This window comes from Chlorocebus sabaeus, chromosome 22 (genome assembly GCF_047675955.1).
Source record: "Chlorocebus sabaeus isolate Y175 chromosome 22, mChlSab1.0.hap1, whole genome shotgun sequence".
In the NCBI taxonomy this organism is placed as follows: domain Eukaryota; kingdom Metazoa; phylum Chordata; class Mammalia; order Primates; family Cercopithecidae; genus Chlorocebus; species Chlorocebus sabaeus.
Genome location: NC_132925.1, coordinates 27894562 through 27919693, shown reverse-complemented (window position 1 = coordinate 27919693; position 25132 = coordinate 27894562). Strand labels below are relative to the sequence as shown.

The window sequence follows — 25132 nt, the reverse complement described above, 5'->3', positions numbered from 1 at the left end:
TATTTGCAGATTGATCTATTCCATTTGTCTTTCAGAGGAGGTACGAGATACATGACAGTAGAGCTAGCAGCAGAAACAATAACATGTATGATGAATCCTGTTGAGTCTTTGCAGTTTGTTTTTATTAAAATATTTTAGTTGAACAATTTAAGCTTTTTTTCTTCATCAGGATTTCACAAGGGTGTAATTTGCCCAGTTTTATTCTGTCATTTTTTTCAAAACAAAATAACCAGATTTCCAGATGGTTTACTAATTTTATATAAGGTGGAACAAAATTCTCTTTTTCTCAATATTGTTAATTAACCTGTTGTTTCCCATTAGTATTACGTACCTCAGTGCTGTGTTTTCAGTCTGGAGTGGTTTTGCTTGTCAGGGGACATTGACAATGTCTGAAAACAGTTTGACTGACATAACTGGCATCCAGTTACTAGCATCTAGTATGTACAGGCCAAAGATGCTCCTAAATATTCTGTATTATGCAGAGCAGTGTCCCCCCTCCCCCAGAAAACTTATCTAGCTCAAGATATTAGTAATACATCAACCGAGAAAGACTGATGTATAGAACCTCATTTGTTAGTGTAGGAAAATAAAGTGTCACCTATAAATTCACCATCCATATTTATACGCTGTGACAGTATCCATTTGCTTGTGAAAGAGATGTGAGGTGACTTGATGATATGAAGGAGTTGTTCCTCAGAAGTTATTATGTTATAGTACTTTTGTCACTTTGTCTCTGTATAAGTTATTAAAATGGCTTCACTTGTGATTGAGTTCATGTAATTCTTTGTTTTTCTTTTTTAAGCACTTAAATATAGATCCGGTGGTATGGATGAGAAAACGATTGCTTTACTTGTTGCTGGACTGATGATCACTGTCATTGTCATTGTTGGAGCCATTCTTTTCGTCCCAGGTAAGATGTGCAGTTCCTAGGCAGGAACACAGACGGTAGATGAGTGCATGCCAAGGTGAGGAGGGCTGCATTAGTTTCCTAGGGCTGTTGGAACAGATGACTGCAAACTGGGTGGCTTAAACAATAGCAATTCCCTCTCCACGCTGGAGGCCATAAGTCTGAAATCAGGATGTCTTCAGGGCGATACTCCCTCTCAAGGCTCTAGGGAAGAATCCATTTCTTGCCTCTTCTAGCTTCTGGAATTTGCTAAAGAATGACGGTGTTTATCATTCCTTAGTTGCGACAGCATAACTCCACCCTCTGCCTCTCTGGTCACATTGCCTTCTCCTTCCTCTATGTCTTTGCCTGTGTGTTTTTGTTAAATCTCCCTCAGCCTCTCTCTTACGAGCACATTTGTCATTGGAATTAGAGCCCACTCATATAATCCAGGGTAAGCTCCTCCTTCCAGATCCTTAACTTCATCATATCTTTTGCCATATAATGCAGTATTCACTCTTTTGCTTTATTAGGTAATATTCACAGGTTTTGGGGATTAGGAGGTAGAAATAACTTTAGGGCCATCATTCAACTCACTACAGAGGCAAACTCCATTGGCCAAGACATGAAAGTGGAATGAAGGTGGAAATTGGCAGTTGCATTTGGAGAATGGGAATGTGAGTGGGAAATAAGGAAATGTAGCACAAGAAAAGCAAAGGAAAGCTGGGACTCAACCTGATAACTATAGCACACCATCGTTTCTGGAGAAGAATGCAGTACAGATGTAATGCTTAGGAACATGGGCTTGGCAGCTCTGTTGGTATCTGAAGTTAGTGAAGACAACGGGAGGAAGGAGGTGGATTCAGAAGACAACTTGAAAGAACAGTTGAGTTGACTTTGGGACATACTGAACACAGCAAATGAAGGGAACGGTGAATGATGAATACACAGTTTCTCATCTGGAATTCTGTAAGCTAGTTAAGAAGGAGGCAGAGCCAATTCATGGTTTCAGCATGTTGAAACTTCAGTGTTGAGATTTAGATGTTTTAAGTTTGGTCTTAATGAAAAAATAGTCACTAACTTTGTATGAGGTTTTCAGGGAAACGTATATTTTTTAAATTTTCACAGTTGTTAAGTGTAGAATTTAGATAGTACATTTAAAAAGTATGCAGGAAAATATTTTAAATGTTTTTATTTATTGACAGGTGAATATTCATTAAAGAATGCTACTGGCCTTGGTTTAATTGTGACTTCTACAGGGATATTAATATTACTTCACTACTATGTGTTTAGTACAGGTGAGTATTTGTTGTTACAGTATGACTTTACCTTTTTCATTTACAAAACAGTAGTTTTGGTGAAAATACTCATAGTTTTTTTACAACTCAATAAAAGTTGGTTTATTAAAAGATTTTTCATGCTATTCTTAGTGACATTTTCCCATTCATATTAACTTTAAGTTTATTCTAGGTTAGCTATTTTGTAAAAAGTGATTTTCGTATGTATTTGATGCCAATCAGCATAATTTTACATTATGCCATATCATTTCTTAATGATTATTTTCATATTCTAATTTCAGTTTTTTGAAGTTATAAGTGGATGCAAAACAGTCTTTCTCTTTTGCTAAGCTTCTGCTTCTGTATTAAGAAGACTGGTTCTATAAAATGGAATTATGAATCACAAATAGTAGAAACATACTTGTTTTAATTATTAGCAAACCTTAATACTGTAGTTTTAAAAGATGGTATGGATATCCAAACTATAATCAGTATCATTTACACTGCATTTTGAAAGTAGATCACTACCATATTTAGTTATTACGATTAAAGAGTCACATTTAACACTTGGTCTTAGAGCCTCTCTCTGGCTTGTTGTACATTGGAAAGGTATTAGTTTGTTATAAAATGACAGATCTAGAGATAGAGAGCATGATGTTTACAGTCACGGATTTGCATAATGGTTCTCTCAGCAAGAGCAATTCTGTGTGCATGTGGAGAAGCCATGCATAATAGCCGTTCATATTGTAAAATGCACGAGTGTGGTAAAAGCAGCATTGTTCTAAGATTTAGGGTAAAAACTTCCAGTCCAGCTTAGCTGACTGTGAAAATTAAAGGCTGCTGAATGTGTGAATTTGGAGCTGACTACTTGTGTGGAATGGTTAGATCACTGAGCTAACATCTACCATCAGACAATGAGCTCTTTGGTCCTAAGACCAAAGACAATGAACAGTCTTTGGTCTTAGGAGATCCCTGATTATACCAAATGCAAGTGGAGGTGATTGCTTTTTAAATACTCTTGACACGCTTCTGTTACATCCTTTTCCTTCCTCCAGCGATTGGATTAACCTCCTTCGTCATTGCCATATTGGTTATTCAGGTGATAGCCTATATCCTCGCTGTGGTTGGACTGAGTCTCTGTATTGCGGGTAAGAGTCATCTTTCTGTAGACCTAATTTGGGTTACTCTTGGACAGAGCTCTTCTTCCTTTTTCTTCTTTTTCTTTCTCTCGTTTTAAAAATATATAGACTTGATTTTTTTTTTATTGCAGTTTTTGGTTCATGGCAAAATTGAGTGGAAAGTACATTCAAATACATACTTTTGTGTGGACATAAGTTTTCAGTTCTGTTTGAGCACATACCAAGGAGTGCAATTACTGGACTGTATGTTAAGAGTATGTTGTAATAAACTGCCAAACTCTCTGTATCAAAATGGCTGTACCATTTTGTATTATCACCACCAATAAATAAGAGTTTTTGTTTATTCATATACTTGACAGCATTTAGCATTCTGAGCTTTTCTTTTTAAACTTCCAATTTACCCCAGTGGTAATAGTGCTTTCCTCCTTGCTACAAAGATATTAGCTGTATATATGACTTGGTGGCTGATTGTTCTAGCACCCAAACTGATATGCCTGTATTTATGGAAGAACTTTTAAAATAACTGGGCTCAAATTGGTTGGAGCCTTAGACTTGAAACACTAGTTCCCATTTCTTGATATGATAAGGTATGTGTTATGCAAAGGAGGGCTTTGTTCTTATAATAATTTTGAGTCATTTTACTGGTTAAGTTAATAAACATATATGGATACTTTTTGTTTTTTGATCATTAGAATAACTCTTAAATCTTGGGATTATTACTGTTTTTTAGTAAGTTGTTTCATATGCTTTTCTAATACAGAATTTTTTTTTTTTTTTTTTTTTTTTTTTTTACAGCGTGTATACCAATGCATGGCCCTCTTCTGATTTCAGGTTTGAGTATCTTAGCTCTAGCACAATTACTTGGACTAGTTTATATGAAATTTGTGGGTAAGTCAATCTTATTTTCATTAACCTATGCCAGTAATTTCGGATATATCACTTAGAAAATGCTTTTTAGTTTGTTCTTCCAGTTTAAGACCAAAAATCAGAAAATACAATTGGAATGATTTGAGGGTAATTAAAGAGGGTGGAAGATATATAGGATTAATGAAAAGTTTGGTTTTCAAACTAGTTTAAAGAAAATGGCTTTATCTATTATAATGTGTATCTTTTTATACTAAGTAAAAGGGGAGCGATCTTTGAGGATCCATGTTAAGTGATAGAATAGGAGTTGTAATTGTTGCAGTGTTCCTGTGTAGAGCTCTCCTGCAGAGACCTGTTTGTTTATCACTTGCTCTTTTTCTTGCAGACATAGACACCCCTAGACAGGAATGAAGATTCACAATCTATCAGTTTTGTTCATTTAAAGAACAGTGACCTCTAATGCATGACTTTAAAACAGTTCTAGTTAAAACCAAATTATGAAAACATTGAGTTTCAAAATTTAGACTTACTCCTTTTAAAATCAATTATTAAATTATTAATAAGTATGGAATTTACTTCATTGTTTCTAACTTTTATATTTAATCTGCCAATTTTCAAGTAATGTTTCTACATAAATTCTTGTTTTTATTGAGATATGTGCACACAGAGAGATATTTTTAATTGTGCCTGAAACTAATGTTATCTTACCTAAGCTCAAGATGTTCCCGATAATGTCATTTATATCAGTTTCCCTTTTTAAAAAAATTATGTTTTTTATGAAATAAAACATACTCTTAATAATCCAAAGTTATAAATTAATGGAGTAAAAAAATAGTGTTTCTGCTTTGCTGGAGGTAAACTTTGCTGTATATGTTTCTAAAAACTAATACAAAACTTGAATTGTTATAGTCAAATAATTTCCCATATGACTCACATAATAGTTTCGAAAAAATTTTACCTTTATTTCTGAACTTTTGATTCTTGGTAATTGAATTCAATTCTGTCATATATTCTGTGTCTTTCTTTAATTAATGCTTATTAGATAAATAAAATACTTAACCAAAATCTACCTATCTTTAGCATATGAGTTCATAAGTCTTAGTTGTTGCTCAATGAAATTTTCTAATTTTATACCACATAATGCCATAAAATACAATGGAGACATCTAAAGCAGAATGGAATCCATGTGGTAGCTACAGTGAACATCTTGAATGTTGGTGCATATTCTATTTTTGCTACATCTTCCAATCACCATGTGTCTGGTTCTGGAAGATGACACTCCTGGTTTTGTTGCTCCCCACGAATGCCTGAGAATAGTGTGTGATTTGCAGTATCCATACAACTCTGGTGAATTAGTATTAGATACCTTTGGCTGATGGGCAGCACGCTCTTATTTTTTCCTCACTATCTGGGTTGTCCTCCCTTTTACTCTCATGCCACCCCATACCTTCCATATCTAGCATAGAATGATCTTCAGTACAGTTGCTAGCAGGTCTGGTGACAATGCCTCAAGTGGAACTAAGCATTGTCTATCTGCCACCTCCTTAACCTCACTCTCCTGCCTTCTCCATGACTTACATTCCTCCAAGCCTGTGAAACCACTCTACTGTACCTGTCACTGTTCTGACATTAAAATTAAAATGACTGAAATCCTGACAAGTACCCCAAATTATTTTTTCTTTGTCATAGGTTAGCATATAAGTATACTATATGCTAAAATTTATGCTATATGTTTAAAATTTAGTGCAATTTTATTGATAGTGTCCTAATTTTATTGATAGTATCCTAAGTTAACTTTTTAAATCAACTTGTCTGATGCCAGAGTTCAGAGGGACACCTACGGTCAGTTGAAAGGCAAGAAGAGACAAGGTACAGGAAAGTTGCTCTTTAGATAATGTGGTAGACTAGGAGGAACATTAATATGGTTTGCTTATATAATCTGACTGTGTAAATCTGAATCTATGTTACATTAAGGTTGCAAATTTGAGCGTTTGTATTAGGAAGTTAAAATTTTAAGTGTCTCCAAAACAATTTTTACTCATTGCACGTGTTCTATTTTAGAAAACTCTAATGATTGTGCTCTGATTTAAATGCAATAAAATCCTCAGATAGTTAAAAATCCAAGCTTTCTCTTCAAGAAGAAGTTAATGTCACTATGAGATTTTTAACTTTTATAATTTTTATTATTTCCAACTTTAAATTTGTAGCCTTAATTTTTATTTTAAAGAGTAGGCCTTTCACTTTCTACAACTTTCTGTGAAAGTGACTTTCACTTTCTATTTTTAAATTTTTTTAACTGTTGTATTTTTTTTTCTTTTATTGGAAGCATTTTAATTTTATAAGATGAGACAAAGGACTGGGCACAATAACTTAATGTGAAAGCATAGAAAAGATTACAAGCAACTAACCAAACTCACTAAAGTTGGGCTTGTTGTTTGTAGAGAACGTTTATATGATTATAAGGGTCAGTGCTTTCTCATTTTTAAAGCTATTACCAGTTAGTTCAATATAAGGGCATATAGTGTTTTGATACAAATCAATCTAGTAGCAGTAAGAACCATATTTACCACAACATCCCAGATATTTTAGAATGATGCAGATGCAGAATGTACATGTAGAATTTATATGTATGTATAAGTATAAATTCAGATATTTTCTTGTTCAATTTGAGAGGTAAATTTGGTATCAGTAGAAAAAATGTTTTTGAAAAATTTAAACCCTGAAAATATATTTATGGCATGGAGTCAGATGTTTCAGGGAGAGAAGAACAAATCAAGAAGCACTGCAAGTAAGCTCGTATGGAATGCTTAAGGCTTGTGGTTAAAAAAATATATGTATATGGCTGTCAATGTCTTAGGCTTATGATAGCAGCAGCTTAATCATAATAATTCTTTTGTCACATGGGTTATATCCATATTGGAGAGAATTAACTCAGGTGAAATTAACTTCTACACTATTTGGTTTTATAATATTTAGAGGGATCACAACTGACTGATGTCCCTTTGAAGTACCGTTCTTCATAAATCTCTTTTTTCAGAATGGGACAGCCAAATGTGACATCCCTTGGATGTGAGATTTAGAACTAGAAACTATTCTTTACACATTATTAGGGAAGAAAAGGAGTTACTTGGCAGTTAGCAATATTCTATTTTGTTTTGTTTTGTTTTTAGAGACAGGGTCTCATTATGTTGACCAGGCTGGCCTTAAGCTCCTGGGCTCAATCTATGCTCCAACCTCAGCCTCCCAAGTAGCTGAGACTACAGGCATGTGCCACCACATCCGGCAATGTTTATTCTGATAAGTAAATTTATGAGCTCAAAAATGTAACTCTAAAACCGTATCTCTGACCTTATATATTATCTTCAGAAATTTAGGTAGCTGTTTAGTTCTCTTTTTCTTTGTAGAACATAGATATAAGGCATGGTTTCATTGAAGTTCAGTTGTATATACATGTAGCTATCTTGATGTTCCCAAATAAAGCTCTATATTTCTGCTTGGTTTATTGGGGAAGCTGCTAAATGTAGTGCATCCCAACCCATTTTACCCCGTTCTACTTTAAAAAGAGGTTGGCTTCTTGTTTGGACGCAAGGACCAGATCACTCCCCCAGGTTCCTCCACAGTAAGGGAGGTCTATTTAAAGCCACCCATGGCACTAACAGAGACTGGACTCCTATGAGTTCAGATACATAACTGGGCCTCACAGGGGTGGGACAGTATGTAGTCTAGGAACTGGAAGGATCCATTCCATCTCAAAGAGCTGAAGCATCGTGTTGCCCTCTCAGCCACGAGAGTAAGGTGATGCTCCTGTCAGTTATAGTCCCTGAGTTCCTCTGTCTTTGATTCTTTGCCTGTTAGCCAGCTAGCTCACCCTTTCCTTTATGCCCCCATTTTTTATCCTATTCATGCCTTCTCACAGACAGCTTTTCTTACCTACAACTTTGAGCTCGTCCTGCCTCCTTTCTGTTTCTTTTTCACTTTCCCTTCCCATCACCAACTTTCTGGTCTTTTTTCTGTTTCTCCTTAGAGTCCAGTGGTGGGGAGAAACTTGTCAGTCCAGTCCTTTGCCATTTTTCCTGTTGGAGAAAGACTCGTCAGCTTTTGGCTGGCTCACAGATTGGCTTTCCTTGGGTCAGGACCTGCCCTTTTCCCTGCCAGCTTCAGAAGCTTAACAGAGTGCAACTGTGCAGTGGTGGTAAATAAATAGTAAGGAACACAGAGCAGTCCTGGAGGTGTGCCTCGATCTGCTGATGAGAAAATCCAATGCTGTCACCCAGCCCAGGTCTCAGTGGAATGGACCTCTCTGTTCAGTAGTATCCCCCTCCTGCTGCGTGGTTCATGGCATGTTTCTGTTCGACGCTTTTCCATCTGTAGGATTCTAATTCTGTATTTATTTGGTTTTTTGGGTTCTTTTATTTTTTGAGACAGAGTCTCGCTCTGTCACCCAGGCTGGAGTGCAGTGGCGTGACCCCAGCTCTCTGCAGCCTCTGCCTGCCAGGCCGGGGGAGATCCTCCCACCTCAGCCTCCCACGCAGCTGGGGCTATAGGCATGCACCACCACGCCAGCTAATTTTTGTATTTTTGGTAGAGACAGGGTTTCATCATGTTGCCCAGGCTGGTCTTGAACACCTGAGCTCAAGCAATCTATTTGCCTTGGCCTCCCAAAGTGCTGGGATTACAGGCGTCAGCCACCACGGCCGGCCTTCTCATTTGTTTTTTTATAAGGAAGCTATCTCTTCTTCCCTACCCAACTAGGGTATTCTTTTCCCTTTCGTCACTTTGCTCATGTCCTATATTCCTTCAACTTCATTAATGAATCCATTTAGAAGCAGTGAAGAACACGAGTCAGAAAGCTAAAAAGAAATACATACAGGAATACTCAGAGCGATCTGAGTATTTTCTTTAGTTTGTTAGCTCTTTGGAGCTTTGAAACTGGAAAGACCCAGGGAGTGGTGTGAAGAAAGAGACTGAGCAGTAAGAAACAGGAACAGTGAGCTAAGGGAGATGGAGTAGTGGGAACAAATTCTGGCACATTCTGTCCACACTCTGGGTAGACAGAGGAGGGAGGATGGAGCACCCACAGTGGGGGTATGTTGGTGACAGCGTTTTCCCACCAACCAGTGTAACAAGTGGCTGATTTGGGGGAAAGATGGCCTTAACAAATGAGAGAATGTGTTTATTATTTGATGTGGGTGGGTTATTTGCTTCATTTTTCAAATCAGTATATATAATCAAGAATATTCAGCATGTTTGAATAGACAGAGCTGGAACTCTTTCATTAACATCTCTGGCACCTTTAGTTTTAGCCCTGAACATTTTATCTTAAAATTAAACATTACCAAATGCCTTAGTTTATTTCATTTATTAAATTTATATTCTTATTTGTTATTTATATCAGCTTCCAATCAGAAGACTATACAACCTCCTAGGGTAAGTTAAAGTTTATTAAATGAATTGTGAATGATCATTTGAGGGATTAGACTGAGGAAATTGGTAATTGAGATATTTTGCTATCTGTTTAGTATCACATCAAATTAAGAGAAGTTTGAAGTCATTGCATGACCTTTGCATGAATGGACCCAGTTCTATTTTAAAACCTGTGTTTGGTCATTTTAGTATCAATGGGATGGAATACATGATTTCTTAAGATTGTACTGACTTCTCACACCCAGAACTGCAAAGTAGGAATAATGGCTATATTATCTCTGCAATCAGAAGGAAGCTGATTCCAATATATCACCTCACCTCTTGGATTCATTGGATGTACATACACAGAATGACAATTTCAAGCTTAAAAATGAGGAGAAATTCATACTAAATTGACATCATTAAAAATGATAATTATAAAAATAAATGTAAATATTGCTGAAAACATCTATTCAGAGTTATGATTCGATCCCCTCCCATACAAATGTTTTACACATTTTTTCCCTTAAAACTGTGCTTAAGGTTTCATTGTACCTTAGATACCTTATTAAGCCATCTGAGAAAATTCCAAGACAGGAGTAATTTTAGGAGGGCATAAATTAAGAGAAAAGCATGTTTATAAACATAGACTTATCACACGGTGACAGGCCCAACGGCTATTTTGTGGAGATAAGCTCTGGAAAGGATTATATTGTACTTAGCTTCCTTTTACGGAGTGATGATAGATTTATCTGGAATGCCAAAGAGAGTCTTCTGTCTGTGGCCGGAGGTAAGGGGCACATATGCTTCTAAGCCTGACAAGCCTCAGTGTGCTTAAAGGGCAGGCGGGGCGGGTATGTGTGTCGACCACAGGAGTATATTCTAGAAAGATTGGTGCCATAGCTACGTTGGTCACAAGAGGCCAGCAACTTAACCGGACCTGTAAATCCTAACACATTTTCTTTCCTGGTTACTGAGCGCAATTTGCGATACTTAAAGATGATTCTGTTTTGCTTCCACCTCTTCACTGTATTATTTATTCTGTTGTTGCTATTTATGCTTGCAATTTAATATTTTTAGAAGTTAGAATTTCTTGAGCTGAGAGTGGTGAAGTGGGAAATTCTGTTGAGAAAAATAATATTAAGAGAATAATGCAATTATTACTAAACTATTAATCAGACTTGGCAAGCTTTGCTTTAACATTTATAGCCTTATTTCATTTTTTTTTTTTTTTTGGACTGTAGGATTTACTGCTTACTACATAGTTTAAATATTAGCATATATAAGTTTTACTATAAAAGAACATGACATAAATTATATTTTTATGTAAATATATTTTAAATATTTTTCAGAAAGCTGTAGAGGAACCCCTTAATGGTATGTGGTTATTTCACTCTTAATCCCTTACCAGATCATAATTTGAACTGGCCCACAAAACCGTAGAATGCCCCGTCTGTGCCTTAGGAAGAATATAGGGTTTTTTCCCTCTTTTCCTCTTGCCTTGGCATCTCTACTCTTGATTATTCATCAAGAATTGTTTGGCTGGGCACGGTGGCTCACACCTGTAATCCCAGCACCTTGGGAGGCTGAGGCAGGCAGATCATGAGGTTAAGAGATTGAGACCATCCTGGCCAACATGTTGAAACCCTGTCTCTACTGAAAATACAAAAATTAGCTGGGCGTGGTGGTGCGCGCCTGTATTCCCAGCTACTCGGGAGGCTGAGGCAGGAGAATTGCTTGAACCCAGAATGTGGAGGTTGCAGTGAGTCGAGATCGTGCCACTGCACTCCAGCCTGGCGACAGAGCAAGACTCCATCTCAAAAAAAAAAGAATTATGAATATTTTATAATATTCTCACCTGTGGGAAAAATGCACTATTCTGTGTCTAAGTAGTTGCTTACCTTAGCCAAGTGCTATATGGGCAAGGAGATCGTTGCCTTTTGGTACTGGCTGAGATGAAGCGTGACACCCGCAGTAGAGAAGGATCCCAATTACTTCCAATTTCTGATTTACACGTTTTAGAAAGATACACGCTGTTGCCACAGAGTGAGACCAAAACATCTCATTTCCTTTCTTTGTAAACCTAGATCTGATTTCCCAGCTAAGTTTGTTTCCTTTGTGAATGCTGTGGGTATGATCCACAAAAAGGCTACATAATAAAATGATAGCTTTACAATTAATTTGGCTGTAGAGTTGTAGACTAGTTAGCATATCATGGCATATTTGTTGATTTAGAAATGATTTCCAATGTGGAACCTTACTAACTGCCTGCTTGGCTTGTTACTAATCCCTAGCATTCAAAGAATCAAAAGGAATGATGAATGATGGTAAGTATAAACTGCACTTAATAATTATAGATCAGTTAAAACACGGACATTGAAAAACAAAAAAGCTTCTTGAAAATGTGGCTCTTTTTCAGTAAAAGGGACACTGTCAGATAATAAAGGTTCACATTTCTTGATGTATATAACTTAAATCTACTTCGCTAAAAATTGCAAAACTACTACTATAAAAGCTGTAGGGTGTCACGAATCAGACTCCAGTCGTATGGCTCTCAGCAAAGAGAAATTACCACTTTTTGTAAAACGTTTTTCAGATTCAGTGTCTGGTGACTGTAAAATGCCTTTTATAAGGCACATAAATAATCTGGCACAGATCTTTATCATTTTGACAAAGTTTCTTTTTTGCTTGTGTTGGTGATTTTGTTGCATTTAACCCATGGGGACTTAACATCTCTGCTTTTCCAATCAGGAGCTTGGTTCTAACCTTTTGGGAGATGATTAAAGAGCGAGAGAGAGAGAAAGAGAGATGTTTTGTCCTGAGCTTTTGCTGCTGATGCTGCTGCTTTTTTTTTTTTTTTAAGGACTCTGGGCTAATAACTTCTAATCTTTATAGAATATTTCAAAGACATATATTTGTTCTTAAAGATACATAGGTTTGAGATATTGAGTGCTACAAGCATTCATTTTGGTTTTACCTTAACATATTATGATTCCTCAGTTTTGTTGGCATTTAGTAACTATGTTTATGTTTTTATCTTACCAAAAACGTCTTCTTACCTTTGATATTTATAATCACTCCTCGGTCATGTAAATAGTTTGCTTTATATTTTACTGTTTTAAAGTCTGTGACCTTACCTGCCCACTTCTGTAGCAAAGTGCAGCATTTAACTCAGGAAGCTATATTCCCCCAAGTACCATTAATATTTGCATAAGATTAAAAACACTTCATGCATTGGTGAACAAAGTTTAAAACCATATATATTCAAAATGGAGTCACAGAATGATCCTACTTTTGTACGTTTGTGTCACAGCCTTTAAAAGCATGTTTTGTTATGTAAGCCATTACCCTCCTAAAAGAGACTTCAAGGAATAAATTCACAGGAATAAACTAAAAGACATTTAAAAAACCAACTGGTACCAGGAATTGTGGCATGGTTTGTTCCAGTAACTGTGGCGTGGCATGGTTTGTTTCAGTAACTGTGGCATGGTTTGTTAATGTTTACAGTCTGATGTCCTTTTTTTTTTTTTTATTTCTATGTCCTTTCCTTTTCCTTGGTGGTATCATTGTTCTGTAGTTGTATGAAGAAACTAAACTTTTCTCCATTTTCAGGAAAGCAATGTAAGAATCTTGAGTGCCTCTTCCTTTGTTAATTTCTCTTAAGATGTGACTTTTTTAAACTACTGCATCAAGAAATATTGTAAATCAGTTTTGCCTTGAATATTTGTGATGAAATCTACGATGATCTTCAAGATACCCTTAATTTTGCTAATATTCACCTGATCAGCATTTGTTTTTAAAATGTCTGTCTGGTGGGTGCTTCCCACTGACAGCTGCTCATTGCTCACAGTGTGTCTGCCTTGTCAGTGAATGAGGTTCAAGGTGCTTCCCAGGGATCAGAGTCAGTACCGTTTTTCTCTTTCATCTACAGCTGATCAGATGTTTATTTTACTTACATTAAATGAATGGTGGAGATCCAAAGTGAATATTATAGAATATTATTCTAGGATCAATGTCTTTTGCTTTGAAAAATCAACATCTCTTGGCTTTTCCTCAGCCAACCGAGCAAACAGAGATAATCAGACTGTGTTGATTTTTCACTTTGATTTGGCATTGGCCTTTTTCTTACTGAAATTAAAAAGGCTCATGATTCGCCTGGTTTCTGTCTCTGACCTTTGCAGATGTATTTTCTTAATTTTTAGATACTATATATCTGACACTATTTTTTAATGCATCAACTTTTTAATGGATAGAAAATAGACACGAATAGTGATTATATGTTCATTTTTCAATTTTCCAGAATAACTGAAGTGAAGTGATGGACTCCGATTTGGAGAGTAGTAAGACGTGAAAGGAATACACTTGTGTTTAAGCACCATGGCCTTGATGATTCACTGTTGGGGAGAAGAAACAAGAAAAGTAACTGGTTGTCACCTATGAGACCCTTACGTGATTGTTAGTTAAGTTTTTATTCAAAGCAGCTGTAATTTAGTTAATAAAATAATTATGATCTTTGTTGTTTGCCCAATTGAGATCCAGTTTTTTGTTGTTATTTTTCATCAATTAGGGGCAAAAGTAAAATGGACAATTTCCAAGAATGATGCCTTTCAGATCCTAGGGCCTCTGGTCTCTAGGTAACCAGTTTAAATTGGTTCAGGGTGATAACTACTTAGCACTGCCCTGGTGGTTACCCAGAGATAGCTATGAAAACCAGTGGCTTCCATCAAACCTTTGCCAACTCAGGTTCACAGCAGCTTTGGGCAGTTATGGCAGTATGGCATTAGCCGAGATGTGTCCGCCACTTCTGGGTCAAGGGAATAATAAATTAAGTACAGGCAGGAATTTGGTTGGGAGCATCTTGTATGCCATCTCTGTATGATGTGATATTGATGGAGATAGTGGTCCTCATTCTTGGGGGTTGCCATTCCCACATTTCCCCTTCAACAAACAGTGTAACAGGTCCTTCCCAGATTTAGGGTACTTTTGTTGGTGGATATGTTTTCCTTTTATTCACATAACCCCTTGAAACTCTGTCTTGTCCTCCTGTTACTTGCTTCTGCTGTACAAGATGTAGCACCTTTTCTCCTCTTTGAACATGGTCTAGTGACACGGTAGCACCAGTTGCAGGAAGGAGCCAGACGTGTTCTCAGAGCACTTTGTTCACACTTTTCAGCAAAAATAGCTATGGTTGTAACATATGTATTCCCTTCCTCTGATTTGAAGGCAAAAATCTACAGTGTTTCTTCACTTCTTTTCTGATCTGGGGCATGAAAAAGCAAGATTGAAATTTGAACTATGAGTCTCCTGCATGGCAACAAAATGTGTGTCACCATCAGGCCAATGGGCCAGCCCTTGAATGGGGGTTTATTACTGTTGTATCTATGTTGCATGATAAACATTCATCACCTTCCTCCTGTAGTCCTGCCTCGTACTCCCCTTCCCCTATGATTGAAAAGTAAACAAAACCCACATTTCCTATCCTGGTTAGAAGAAAATTAACGTTCTGACAGTTGTGACCGCCTGGAGTACTTTTAGACTTTTAGCACTCGTTTTTTTTTACCTGTTTGTGGGTGTGTGTTTGTATGTGCATATGTATGAGAAGGGCACATGCATCTTCTGTATGGACAAAGGTGGGGTACCTACAGGAGAGCAAAGGGTAATTTTGTGCTTTTAGTAAAAACATTTAAATACAAAGTTCTTTATTGGGTGGAATTATATTTGATGCAAATATTTGATCACTTAAAACTTTTAAAACTTTTAGGTAATTCGCCACGCTTTTTGACTGCTCACCAATACCCTGTAAAAATACGTAATTCTTCCTGTTTGTGTAATGAGATATTCATATTTGTAGTTGCATTAATAATAGTTATTTCTTAGTCCATCAGATGTTCCCGTGTGCCTCTTTTATGCCAAATTAATTGTCATATTTCATGTTGGGACCAAGTAGTTTGCCGATGGCAAACCTAAATTTATGACCTGCTGAAGCCTCTCGGAAAACTGAACATACTAGCAAGACAGCTCTTCTTGAAAAAAAAAAATGTATACACAAATATATACGTATATCTATATATACGTATATCTATACACACATGTATATTATTCCCTGATTGTGTAGCTGTCCAAATTAATAACATATATAGAGGGAGCTGTATTCCTTTATACAAATCCGATGGCTCCTGCAGCACTTTTTCCTTCTGAAAATATTTACACTTTGCTAACATAGTTTGTTACTTTAAAAATCAGTTTTGATGAAACGAGGGAAAAGCAGATGGACTTGAAAAACATCCAAACTCCTATTAGGAAATGTATGAAAATCTTTATAGTAAAATTTTTTATAAACTAAAGTTGTACCTTTTATTATGTAGTAAACTCTCATTTATTTGGGGTTCACTCTTGGATCTCATCCATCCATTGTGTTCTCTTTAATGCTGCCTGCCTTTGGAGGCATTCACTGCCCTAGACAATGCCACCAGAGGTAGTGGGGGAAATGCCAGATGAAACCAACTCTTGCTCTAACTAGTTGTCAGCTTCTCTGGATAAGGGACCACAGCAGCAGGAGTCTTCCTGCTTGGGCATCATTGGGCCAGTTCCTTCTCTTTAAATCAGATTTGTAATGGCTCCCAAATTCCATCGCATCACATTTAAGTTGCAGACAATGTTTTGCACATTATGTATCTGTTTTGTCCCATACTATGCTTTTTACTCCCTGATCCCAGTTTCTGCTGTCGACTCTTCCATTCAGTTTTATTTGTTGTCTGTTCTCACAGTGACACCATTTGTCCTTTTCTGCAACAACCTTTCCAGCTGCTTTTGCCAAATTCTATTTGTCTTCTCCTTCAAAACATTCTCCTCCAGCCCTGCTGCCCCTTCCCCCAGCTCTCCTTCGCAATCTCTCTCCATCTGTGTGGCTGCTCTTTTATCTCTGAACTTACCATTCCTACAGTACTTTATGCATCGTTGCTTAGTTCTATTAGTTTTTCGGTCTTGCTCCTCTCCCTTGATTTTAAAATTCCTTCTATAGCTAGAGCTTTTCTTTCTTCCATTCTCTCTTCCTGCAGTGTTTTGCATACATCAGAAGCTAGGTACATAAGTTAAATGATTGAGAGTTGGCTGTATTTAGATTTATCACTTTTTAATAGGATGAGCTCGAGAGTTTTCTTGTCTTTTTTTTTTTTTTTGACAAATTTTACATGCTCTAAAAACCTTCAAAGGTGATTATTTTTCTCCTGGAAACTCCAGGTCCATTCTGTTTAAATCCCTAAGAATGTCAGAATTAAAATAACGGTCTTTCCCGTAATTGAAAATACTTGTTTTTTCCGGATGCTATAGTCAATTTAGTAAGTGACCACCAAATTGTTATTTGCACTAACAAAGCTCAAAACACGATAAGTTTACTCCTCCATCTCAATAATAAAAATTAAGCTGTAATCAACCTTCTAGGTTTCTCTTGTCTTAAAATGGTATTCAAAAAGGGGGATCTGTGGTGTGTGTGTGGAAACACATACTCCTTAATTTACCTGTTGTTGGAAGCTGGAGAAATGATTGTCGGGCAACCGTTTATCTTTTATTGTATTTTATTTGGTTGAGGGATTTTTTTATAAACAGTTTTACTTGTGTCATATTTTAAAATTACTAACTGCCATCACCTGCTGGGGGTCCTTTGTTAAGTCATTTTCAGTGACTAATAGGGATAATCCAGGTGACTTTGAAGAGATGAGCAGTGAGTGACCAGGAAGTTTTTCTGCCTTTAACTTTGACAGTTCTTAATTATGATCATTGAAAACCAGCTTTCTCATAAATTTCTCTTTTTGAAAAAAAGAAAGCATTTGTACTAAGCTCCTCTGTAAGACAACATCTTAAATCTTAAAAGTGTTGTTACCATGGCTGGTGAGAGAAGAAAGCATTTTGTTTTTATTAAATGGAGCATTATTTACAAAAAGCCATTGTTGACAATTAGATCCCACATCGTATAAATATCTATTAACCATTCTAAATAAAGAGAACTCCAGTGTTGCTATGTGCAAGATCCTCTCTAGAGAGCTTTTTTGCATAGCAATTAAAGGTGTGCTATTTGTCAGTAGCCATTTTTTTGCAGTGATTTGAAGACCAAAGTTGTTTAACAGCTGTGTTACCGTTAAAGATTTTTTTTTTTATATGTATGAAATCAATTTATCACTGTTTGAAGCTTTGAATATCTGCAATCTTTGCCAAGGTACTTTTTTATTTAAAAAAAAAAACATAACTTTGTAAATATTACCCTGTAATATTATATATACTTAATAAAACATTTTAAGCTATTTTGTTGGGCTATTTCTATTGCTGCTACAGCAGACCACAAGCACATTTCTGAAAATTTTAATTTATTAATGTATTTTTATGTTGCTTATATTCTAGGTAACAATGTAAAGAATGATTTAAAATATTAATTATGAATTTTTTGAGTATAATATCCAATAAGCTTTTAATTAGAGCAGAGTTTTAATTAAAAGTTTTAAACCAGTCCAATGTGTTTCATAATTATTTTTTAATTTTCTCCATGGCGCAGTGAAAACATCACATGAGAAAGCAGGAGACCTGGGTGCTAGTCCTGGCTACACTACCAGCTAGCAGAGGACCTGGGAAAGCTACTTCCCTGGATCTCAGTGTCTGTCTCTACCTGTAGAATGAGATAAGTCTCTTCAAGACTGAAATGTATGGTTCTCCATTTTAATTATCAGTTAGGACTGTTTTGATTACAAGTGAAAGAAAACTTAAATCTAAGAAAAATGGGATCTACTGGCTAACATAACCTGAAAATTCAGACATGCAACTAGATCCTGGGCCTCCGAAAAGTGTGATAAGGACACGATGTCTTGCCAGCTCTCAGCTTTACTGTCCTTCATGTGGCTTTACTCTCCCAGGTTTCCTGTGATGGCAAATGGCCAGCAGCAGTCCCAAACCCATTTTCTCCCAGGTTCAGGGAGAGTAGAGGGGTGAAAAAGAGCACATGTCTCTCTCTCTTAATAGTCCTGTCCACCCTGGGTTGCACCTCACCTCAGTGCTCTGACTGAGTCATGTGCCATGCATCCTTCAGTCACTGAGGCCAAGCGTCTCTGGTGCTCTGATCGGGCCTGGCTGACTCCTGAGTCTAGACTGGAGTGGAGGTTCTGGCCTCCATTGGAGCACATGTACCTGGCTGGAGGTGCCAGGTGGAGGGAAGTTCACCTGAAGCAAACTCGGGGGATCTTTCCAGATGATGAGATTTGATTTGAGGCACAGTATTCCTAGTCAACGCTTCATTCCTTCAGGTCTGTACTCTATGATTCTGCATTATATGTGTGATTGTAGACCATTTGAACGGAAAGTAATATTTGGCAGCAAAATACTGTCTCATTCCTTACCTCATAGGCAATTTAAATTTTATGCACTTATGAGAACTTTTCACTCTCAGCAGGGGTAACTAATGGAGTTCAGAAAGCATTTAATGGCCTGCCTCCTGCACTGAAAGCTGCTCTGTGCAGCACACAACTGTACTCAACTTGATTGAACTCCCACGGAGGGGTAGGCTTCCAAACGCAACTGAATTTCATTTTGGTGCAGCACCTGTCCACCTCAAGGCCTTAGCTTTGATAGCTTTAGAAAATAATGGCTACGGTAACACTATGCAGGTAAGACATGATTTTACCAGTGGCTCAGAGATTTAAGCACAATTGGCAGTGTTTGGTGTTAGAAGTAACCTTTATTTTTTGTAAGCTTCACACTAAGTACCCATTCACCAAATCAGAGGGAAGTGAAGTATTTACTCCTAAGTTAGGGATAATTGGCCTGGTTATTTTATGTATCTATGACTACATAGAACAGTGGGGCTAATGATTGGAACTGTATGTACTTAGCAAGTATTTATTTAATCACTTGAATAGCAGGCAGCAACTTTTCAGCTCTGATGATAGCCAGTTGTGAAAGACTAGGCATATTTTCCAAATCTGGATGATGAGAAATGCTTGGTAAGAAGTCCAGTTTGGAGAGAAGTGATTTGTAAATCTAAAGACGGCAGTCTTATGTCAGTTTTGAAGCCAGACTGCAAGACTGCTACCATTGCTCACTTACTGGACAGGCTTTCTGGAAGCCTCTACTGAAAATCTTATCTGATCGTAGACCTCCCCTAATAAAAAGCAAAACTATAATGTTGCTTCCTACTTTTCTCTGGGTTGCCTAAGAAATTCTTCAAGATTAAACCAACAGCCTGTAAGTGGTTTGACTTTCTAAACAAATGGATTATTTGAAAAATTTGAACGTATTGTTTATAACACAAGCCGGACACTGCTTCACTGCCTCACCCAGCACTTAGGGAGGCTGAGGCAGGTGGATTGCTTGAGGCCAGGAATTTGAAACCAGCCTGGGCAACATGGCAAAATACTGTCTCTACAAAAAATGCAAAAGATACCTGTAGTCTCAGTTACTTGAGAGGCTGAGGTGGAAGGATCGCTTGAGCCCTGGATAGAGGCTGCAGGAAGCCATGATCACACCACTGCACTCCAGCCTGGGAGACAGAGCGAGACCCTGTCTCAAAGAATAATAATAATAATTAAAATAACAAAGAATGGAATATGTCTTTCGTGGAGCTCTCTAATTTTTACTCATTTTTATTAAAAATACTGTTTGTGGAGGGTGTTGTAGTTAAGCTGCACTGTGGGCAGAGTGAACCCCTGTATCTCTACCAATCATCATATATGTCACAGATTCTGTGGGGAAATATGTCTCTGGCATGCTAACTGGGAACAACTAGACCCTTTGCTCTCCCTACCATTGCAGCCTCCTCCCCCAGCAGTTGTAGGACTAGCGACCCCACCATATGGGATGAGAGCCCTGTGTCGGCTGCCTTCAGCCCCTGCCTCCCAGGCAGCTCGTTCTAGGAATGCTCCTTATACTCTGGAGAGTTTTCATCCACAGCTCAACCTAATGTTTTTGGAATATGATGTTTATAAGTGTCACTTGGGCAAGCTGTATATATTTGGTAACCCGAATAAACCTTTATTGCAATACTATCAGGTATTCACTTCTCACAATTGAATTGGTTAGGTACATATCTTAGATTTTTAAATTTGATTATCATGGATTCAGTAGAGCCCAAGTCGCTTCCTGTCTTTAGCTATATGCCTAGCTATCAATGGGAATTGTCTGCTAACAACTATTACTACATGGAACAGAAAAGATTACCATGGATCCTGTGTAAGAATATGTTTGAAAGCATCCACAAAAATCAGTTTTTCTCATTTCTGCTCAAGGAAAGTGGTCAGAAAATTATAGAACCTTTCTGCTTTAAGCTGATGATGATAGAAGATGGGTCATTTGTTAATTGCCTAAAAGAATGATCCTTGAAGTTATATCGAAAATTTTTTTTAGTTTTTTTCAAAAACACTATAGTAAAATTTTTTTTTTTTTTTTTTTTTTTGAGACAAATCTCACTCTTGTCCCCCAGGCTGGAGTGCAATGGCAGGATCTCAGCTCACAGCAACCTCTGCCTCCCAGGTTCAAGAGAGTCTCCTGCCTCAGCCTCCCGAGTAGGTGGGATCACAGGTGCCCGCCACCACCCCCGGTTAATTTTTGCGTTTTTAGTAGAGACATGGTTTCACCATGTTGGCCAGGCTGGTCTCGAACTCCTGACCTCAGGTGATCCCCCTGCCTGGGCCTTCCAAAGTGCTGGGTTTACAGGCGCAAGCCACCGCACCCAGCCAAATAAAATTAAATATTCTTGTATTATTTTTATGTCTCTGGAAAGGTATTAAATTCGTTCTCCTGGAAAAAGCTTCGCTGAAGGGCTTGGCTGGACTAGTTTCCCACAGCTCATCTTTGGGCCTTCTGGGCAGAATCGTTTTTCTTTATTGTGTGGATAGATCAGACTCAGTACAGAGACCAACAGGCTCTCCGCCTTCTCCTCAGAAGCAACTGGGATTCTCCAGAGTAGTCATAAGGTGATAGAAAGGCCCCAGAACAGATATTTCGTGTGTGCCAGAGCCTCCAGGGAGGCCACTCCGTTGCTGTAACAGTGCTAATGAGGCCAGGTTGCCAGTGGGTCCTCACCTGAGCCAGTTATTTATTTATATGACTCCATCTTGTTCTTCAAGGCTTGAAAGTGCCCTGTTTGGGCCAGGTGTCTTCACATGGAGAAAAGAGGCGTTCCACGGTCACAGCCAGGTGAGTGCACTCGGCCATTGGCATGGCATCCAAGGAGCGCAGGGCCGTGGAGGCTAAAATGCTGTGAAACGTCGCCTCTAACTGCCTTGCTCAAAGCAACCCGCCGCAGAGGTCGAGAGTGTCATTTACTCATATAAAGAACAGTTCTTTCTCCCCCACCCCTGAGAAGCAAAGCCACCGTAATGATTTTCACTATCTATAGGAATTTTTTTTTTCTTTTTTCCCAAGATGGAGTCTCCCTCTGTCGCCCAGGCTGGAGTGCAGTGGCGCGATCTCGGCTCGCTGCAAGCTCCGCCTCCCGGGTTCCAGCCTTTCTCCTGCCTCGGCCTCCCGAGTAGCTGGGACTACAGGCGCCCACCACCACACCCGGCTAGTTTTTTGTATTTTTAGTAGAGACGGGGTTTCACTGTGTTAGCCAGGATGGTCTCGGTCTCCTGACCTCGTGATCCGCCCGCCTTGGCCTCCCAAAGTGCTGGGATTACAGGCGTGAGCCACCGCGCCCGGCGGAAAAAATTTTTTAAATCAAAAACGAAACGAAATTCCTGATTCAACACATTCCGAGGGCTGTCCAAATCAGCCTGGCAGTGACACCAGCAATGGTGGAAACCACATTTTATGAGTCTGCCTTCACTCGTCCTCCTGGGCATTTTTTATTCTTCAAACTGGAGATAAAAATAAGGGTTGGTCTCTCAAGGTTAGGAGGAGGAGAGCAGCATATGTTCTTCAAAAGACTCAATAAGATAATAGATTTTTTAAAAAGCTGTTGCTAGTGTAACTTACTTATAGTTTCAAAGGGCTTTTTTAAAATGAAATCTTTGCAAGCAATAGTAAAGAAATCCAAAACCCCTGAGGAGATGGTTAGAGTCCTGTCAGGGATTTAAATCTAATTATTAGCCTGAAAGTAAAAAGGAGAAAGAACTGGCCAAGTGTCAGCCGGAAAACAATAATCGCCATGGTGGTGTTCAGCAGCCCAGTTATTAGTGCCTTCGAGGATAGTTCAGCACATTTATTCTTGCCCTTGAAAGACAGCCACAGAAGCGTCGATGTTTTCTGATAATTGCTTCTTTTTCCTTGGAGTAGAAGTGCTTCCTGTGCTCCTAGGTTTCATCTCTTCTGAGCACCTGATGAAAGACACTGGCTGTTGGTGCAGGCGCTTAGAAGAGAGGCAATGTGCACAGAGCTGAGTGCCCCAGCCTGCACTTCCCCACCTGTGTGACCTTGTGCACATAACCTGACTTCTCTGTGCCTCAATGTCTTCATTTGTAAAATGGAGATTAAATGTGAAGATTAAATTAGAGAAAGCATGTCAGGTGGGTAGCATGGTGCCTGGCTCAATGTAAGCTCTCAATACATGTAAGCTGTTTGTCTTTTTCCTCTTATACTTTGGCCAAGGTGAAAAAGCTTACCATGATACAGTCTAACAATGAACATAGCATATGCTGGAATATGTATTTTCCTATGCTAGAAGCAAACAGGACACAAAATGACTGAGAATATAAAATAATATAACAAGTGCAGCTAAGTTGCAGACATGTTCACTCCAAGCACAATATTCACGTTAGGCCACCCTCTGGTTCCCTTAGTGAAAGCAGAGGACAGAAGGTGACATTTGGCATTGGGTAATCCTATTTGCCCTTTCCTGGAATGCAAAGAAGGTGGAAGGAAAGGCGCCCGCTCCTGTAGCACACGAAGAGGCTTTCGGACCCGGCGCCTCCTGCCAACATCACTCAGCTCATTCGTTTATTTATTCATGTCAGTGACAGATTCTCAAGACCACTGAAAATATGTTAAGAGCAGGCTCTCCAATCACACCAGAAAGAATATGATTAGGAACTTAGAGCTGTCTTCAGGCTAATCACCAGCAGAAACTAAATCCAAGTATTTGGGAGTGAAGATGGATGTTGAAAATATTGAGGCCTAGTAAATATTATTTAGCAAATGGAAGTATTTCAGTCGGGGGTTTTGATAAGGCTTAGGTTTATACTGTAATCAGCCTGCTCTCTTCTCTAAAATGATTAGAATCCTTGTTCCATCAGTCCTCCTGAGTGGCTGTGGAACACAGAAAAGGCAGTTGGTGACATGCTGTGAATTGGAAGTGGCTTCTATTTACCTCTTCTCCACCTACTCATATGGCCACGGATGGTGCCCAGTTCAAGCAGGAATAAAACACCATGCAGGGCTAACTGGCCTAAGTCCTTCGAGTGGAGCACAGAAACTTGCTTTAAGAGAGCCTGATTAAAGGCCCTGAGTCCATTTGAAGGCATGGTTTTCTATTAAGCCTTTAATGCTTACAGAAGCATATATTTTCCATATAGAGGGAACTAAACTGTCCTAATATGTAGGCTCCTGGCTCCCAACTTGGCCAGAGATGTGTGGTGAATCAATATGTCACATTCCATTAAAAGATGCTTCCCTGTTTGTGTTTGTTTGGTGTTTAGAAATGCAATAACTATACTAGAGTTCTTTGTTAGGCTGTCGTCTGCCTCTCAGGGAACAGAAAGTGATGCAAAGAGCCAATCTCAACACCGTAATTATATCAGAAAGCGTATGCTTGTGTCCTTCATTAGGAACATTGCCATTCTATGCTACCAAATGAAGAGAATCTTATTGACACCTCCCTCTTGCTTCTGCCTCCAAACCAATCCCTGCTTCCTTCCACCCAAAAATAAAAGGACACTCTGAGTTATGGCATTATCAATGAATTTTTAGTGGGTAGGATGTTCTGAGCAGTGAAAACTATAAATAAATTGGTTCTACACTGGAATTAGCTGTGGAACCGGAAAGATAAACACAGGACAACTAATTGCAGCCGCACGATTAACAAGAATGTTGTTCTAAGGAGAGGAAAAAGTCAACAGCATTAATGAAAATTAAGCAGTATCTCAGTGGTACTAGTAAATAAATAAATATATGTCTATGTTTAATTAAAAGCAAGACCCAATTATGTCTCACTTCTTACCGAGCTACTTAAATCGAGACAGTCTAATGTCAAATGAGAAAAATCAACTCAGGACACTGTCATCTGCATTTAATCAAGACTTCCGTGTCTCACACAAGCTTTTAAGATGGGTAGCAGTAGGAGTATAAGCAGGAGTCTCATGCAGACTTCCCATTGCCCTGCAGTGGACAGGTCTATAGATCTCCAGTTGGAGTATAGAAATCTTCTAGAAGAATTGTGACTGTAAAGCCACTTCTATAACTCTTACTCTGTGATTCTGATGAAAACATACCATGTTGGGCTAATATAAGCAAAGCTTGTATCTAGAGCTATAGCTAAAAGTATTAGTGTGGTGTTATTTTTTTCTGACAATAAAATACATAAATGCTCAGCAAAACATTGACTTAAGATTTTGCTTTTTTCAACTAAATTTGTGTAGTACACAGTAAAT

At 38.2% G+C, this 25132-nt stretch overlaps 1 protein-coding gene across 9 annotated transcripts in view; it reads left to right on the top strand.

The window, feature by feature from the left end:
* The window catches only part of CD47 (CD47 molecule), a 44832-nt gene extending 30731 nt beyond the window's left edge, over window positions 1–14101 (top strand). For 2 of the 9 annotated variants that reach the window (XM_007985913.3, XM_038003282.2), the window contains exons 4-11: window positions 803–910; window positions 2092–2184; window positions 3219–3311; window positions 4098–4190; window positions 9562–9593; window positions 10922–10946; window positions 11864–11896; window positions 13870–14101. In XM_007985913.3, coding sequence (XP_007984104.1) covers window positions 803–910; window positions 2092–2184; window positions 3219–3311; window positions 4098–4190; window positions 9562–9593; window positions 10922–10946; window positions 11864–11896; window positions 13870–13874 — 482 coding nt within the window. In that variant the 3' untranslated portion in view covers window positions 13875–14101. Of the gene's footprint in view, window positions 1–802; window positions 911–2091; window positions 2185–3218; window positions 3312–4097; window positions 4191–4551; window positions 7712–9561; window positions 9594–10921; window positions 10947–11863; window positions 11897–13146; window positions 13191–13869 lie in introns of those variants that run through there. The other 7 variants (XM_007985918.3, XM_073009705.1, XM_007985915.3 and 4 more) reach the window with 6 other exon arrangements.
* Window positions 14102–25132: the final 11031 nt, after the last annotated feature.